We start from the raw sequence: 4,296 nt of genomic DNA, 5'->3' as shown, positions 1-4,296 counted from the left end.
ACACACACACACACACACACACACACACACACACACACACACACACACACACACACACACACACACATACACACACACACACATACACACACACACACACACGTTTGAATATAATTAACATTATCTATCAAACTTTTTTAATATTTTTCGAAAATTGTGGACTTACGCTCAATTTAAATATATACATTAGAGAAAAGTCCCTATTACGAGAGGGGCGTATAATATTAGACGGCGTTTCCACTAAATTAATAAATGCTATTTATTGGTTTCCACCATGAATTTATTGCTCTTGAATTGAAAACTATTTAGTGGAAAGTTCATTATTAGATCATGCCTTTGATTTGTGCAAAATTTTTCGTTGCAAAAAAAGATTTTTAGAATTTGAATGTCTTCAAAGTTTCGTTGAGATGAACCTTTAAATCTTGTTTATTATTTAATAAGTAAATATTTGGCAATAAATTCTTCATGTAGTGATAAAGTAAGATCGTACTAATAGAAAAATATGTATAATTAAATTGCTTAATTACAAACGTTAGATTTTAATGATCGTAAAACTATAAGACGTGGAAATGGTAATATGAGATATCCAGAATATTTCTAATATGAAATAACTTATGCTATATCATAGTGAAAATCATTGCTGAATATAAATGTTATTGTATAATAATAAAAAGAACAATTGGAATGAATCGAGTGGCTATTTCTGTGATGCTTGGTTCCAATTACCTGAAAATGAGTCTTATAAATATAATGCATCGCCTACTCATTTTGCGCGCGCGCACTGGCTGTATTTGTATTTAGAAACATTAAATAAAATTTTTTAATTGCAATACTGATGTACTTTGCGTTTTATTATCGATTTCGCGGGATATTTCATATTAGGAGCACAATTTTTTGACTTTGCTCATTTTTTATTTAATTAATAAAAAAAATCAATTTGAATTAAATTTCACATAACATTATCTTAAAGCTTATTAAATTCTTTTCAAAATGATCTATTATTTTTTTTAAATTCTGCCTATAGATTGTTATCCAAAGCATTTACCCGGTAAAATAAACTCGGTCTCTCATAATAGGGGCTTTTCCTATATGTTTCATGCATAAATAAATCTAATTAATAAATTTAAGCAAACAAAAGAAGCAAAATTTAAAAATACATATAATATTCACAATTAATCTCAGATTGTTATTCATTTGTCCATAAGAATTCATCAGTGTTCGCAATTAATCACAGCTGACTGTACTCCATGATCCATTAGATTGTACTTTCTGAATAACTTTCGCGAAACTTTTGCAAAATGAAACCACGAAACAAACGAAAAGAAAGGAAACGATGACAAACCGAACGAAACAATTTTCCTCGATTTTTCCTATAGTTTTTTAATTAACAAATACATCCAATGACATATGAAAATAGTTGCACGAAATCAATTGTCACGCGCGCGTTTTCCCAAATATCATACTTATGCTCTTTCTCTCCCTTTTTTTTTCTTTCTCCCGTGAGATAAATGACGGAATCTTGTTAAGTGCGAAACGATCGGAAACTCTTCACCTTCGAGTGCATCACAATGGTAGATAAATCTTGTAAATCTTGTCGTTTTATTAACTGCCAAACGTCTTTCTCACAGATAACAATTTATATTTGATATTTTCTTTATCTGTGAATGTGTGAATAAATAAATAATAAATGTTCACTATCGTGTGACATGAAATCTTCGAGATCAAATAATAAAATCTGTCTGATTGTGTGAAATATTTCTTTAAATAAGTTGAATAAAAATTCGAATCATATTTTATCGTAACGAATGAGATGAATAAGATTGTAGAAGGTAGAAGCAGGAGACATAAATATTTTATTTAGTATCTGGAAACATAATTCGCTCTATTTTTCAAGGATCTCGGACATAAACAAGAAATTCCTTGTTCTTTTGTACTAGCAAGTTACCTTTCCTTTTTAATGCGATTTTTAATGCTTTATGATGGATTTGTGATTTTTTTCATATTCTTGGTTTACTTATAGAAATAAATTTCCTCCTTTAGATAAACAGATACATTTAATTAAGTTATGATATACCTCAAGTAGCAAGATGTTGTCTATTTGCTGTCATTAGTTAGTCATTTTTTATGAATCTAATATCGTATCATTGTAAAAATAATGTGAATTTGAATTAACCACATAATGTATCATATAAATCGACGTCGAAAATATGTCATTATTTCTGTGTTATTAACAACGTTATAAATGAACGACGTCATTAATTAATCAAAAAGATGATGTCATTGTTACGTCTTAAATAAACAACATGACGTTAGTAATTTAAAATGATTACCTACATTGACGACAAAATAACTACAGCTTGCTACTTGGAATAATACTTATTTAGGAACCTCTCAACGGATTAAATAATATACATTTATTAGAACATTGCTGAAACAGAATCATTATCATTTTATTTGCAGTGGATGCAGTTTACGCCATGGCACACAGTGTTCATAATGTTATAGAGGAAGAGTGCGTAAATAATTTGGGTACGTCGCATTATCTCTGCGAGTCGCTTATACCAGCACCGGACGGTCCACGACTCCTCCAACACATTCGTAATATTAGCTTCATCGGTGAGTTACGCAAAGCAGATTTTCTTTCAAAGTAATTTTTAATTTAACATTTAATTTAACTTTCAAGCATAATTTCAAAGCTGCGTAAAGAATAATGAATGACGTATAATGAATATGTAATTTTACTTGAAATTCTAGTTGCATCTCTTATTATAATACCTTTATACTTGTAAATTTAAATCATTGAATATCGTAAGAATCTTTGACGCATTTGTGTAACATACAATGCCGCGTTGATTAATTGGTCAAAAAGTCGTTAGTATTTTCCACATATCGAATGTAAAAAAAAGTTGTTAAATTGAGAGGCTTGGACACATCGATCAATTATGTCCGCGAGAATTATTCCGCGTATACTGAGCTGCAATTGCATCATTCCGCGTGTAGCGATCTATCAATGACGTCAGAGGGTGGCAATCTCGACGCTTCATCGATATTGCAATTAAAACACTTTCCCCAATTTCATAGCACGTAACACTTTCACGTCAGTGAATTCTGCGACACAATTAAAACTGCCCCTCGTTACGCGATACTATCAAATGGCAATGAGATTATCTTAACCGGCCATCTCCCATTCGCGTATCAGCCGAGATTTATCGTAATGATATTGCATAACGTTCAAGCTTATTTTCCTTCCCCTTTTCCCTAGCTTTTCCAATAATTTCATAATATCGCCATCTCATCTTTCAAATCTGCGCTCTTATGTCTTTGTCCGCTTTTAATCCCCGAGGCATTTACGCTATCAGGATGTTAGTTCGTGTCGGAATATCTTACCTCAAATAGCTCCCATTTATCAATATTAGCGGTATAAATGAAGGATAATCTTTAAGATAAACTGCAGAATATATGAAACCAGTGTACATCTAGTACTATAAGACATTCTTCGCTTAATCTAAATCCAATATTTTTTGCACTTTAATTTGATTTGTACAAATGCTAGATTATTTAAGAAGATATTAATAGCGAATTTAATTGAATGCACTCACACTGGTATACATTAAAATCATCGTATATAAATTGACGTCAAAATATGTTTGATACAAATATAAGATTAAATCATGAAATGTTCAATACATTTTATCGTGCTATTAAAATAAAATCTGTATTTTATAATTCGAAATATTTGCATTTTATTTTTACATAGATTTAATTAACGATTTTAATATGTACTATAATGCATCTAATCAAATCCGCTATAAGTTGCATTTGACAAATATATGTATATGCCAAGAAAAATTTTCTCATGCAGATAATATACATGCATATATGTATATTATATGTATAAGTATATCATAATACATTGGAAGATTTTTGATATATACACGCGGAACAATGTATCTCAATGAAAAATAAGATTTAATTTGATTTTATATATTATTAGAAAACTAATCTGCGGATAGAATGTAATAATGGGAATAAAAATATAAATTATCGTAAAACTAGTTGAAACAATCCGTTCGATAGTACTTAATTATTTGTTTTATTGCGTGATATGAAATACGAATTCAACGTGCATTAAATGCATATAAACAGCAAATAAAGACAATAAACTCTGCATTTATATTAGTAGATTGTTTTTGATAATTGGATTTTGTGAAAGAAAACTTTATAGCCGTAGCTCTGTAAGCGCTGAAAAGAGTTTCGTTTAAACTTTGGCGTTATCTGGTTTCTCTCTCTCTCTCT

The 4,296-nt window shown here is 30.0% G+C and overlaps 1 protein-coding gene across 1 annotated transcript in view; it reads left to right on the top strand.

The window, feature by feature from the left end:
- The window catches only part of LOC105626603 (metabotropic glutamate receptor 8-like), a 91,261-nt gene that overhangs the window by 71,979 nt on the left and 14,986 nt on the right, over positions 1-4,296 (top strand). The window contains exon 8 of the mRNA XM_012207897.1: positions 2,461-2,616. Coding sequence (XP_012063287.1) covers positions 2,461-2,616 — 156 coding nt within the window. The remainder of the gene's footprint in view (positions 1-2,460; positions 2,617-4,296) is intronic.

The sequence above is a fragment of the Atta cephalotes genome (assembly GCF_000143395.1).
Source record: "Atta cephalotes unplaced genomic scaffold scaffold00005, whole genome shotgun sequence".
Classification (NCBI taxonomy): Eukaryota; Metazoa; Arthropoda; class Insecta; order Hymenoptera; family Formicidae; genus Atta; species Atta cephalotes.
This window is presented reverse-complemented; position numbering and strand designations above follow the sequence as displayed.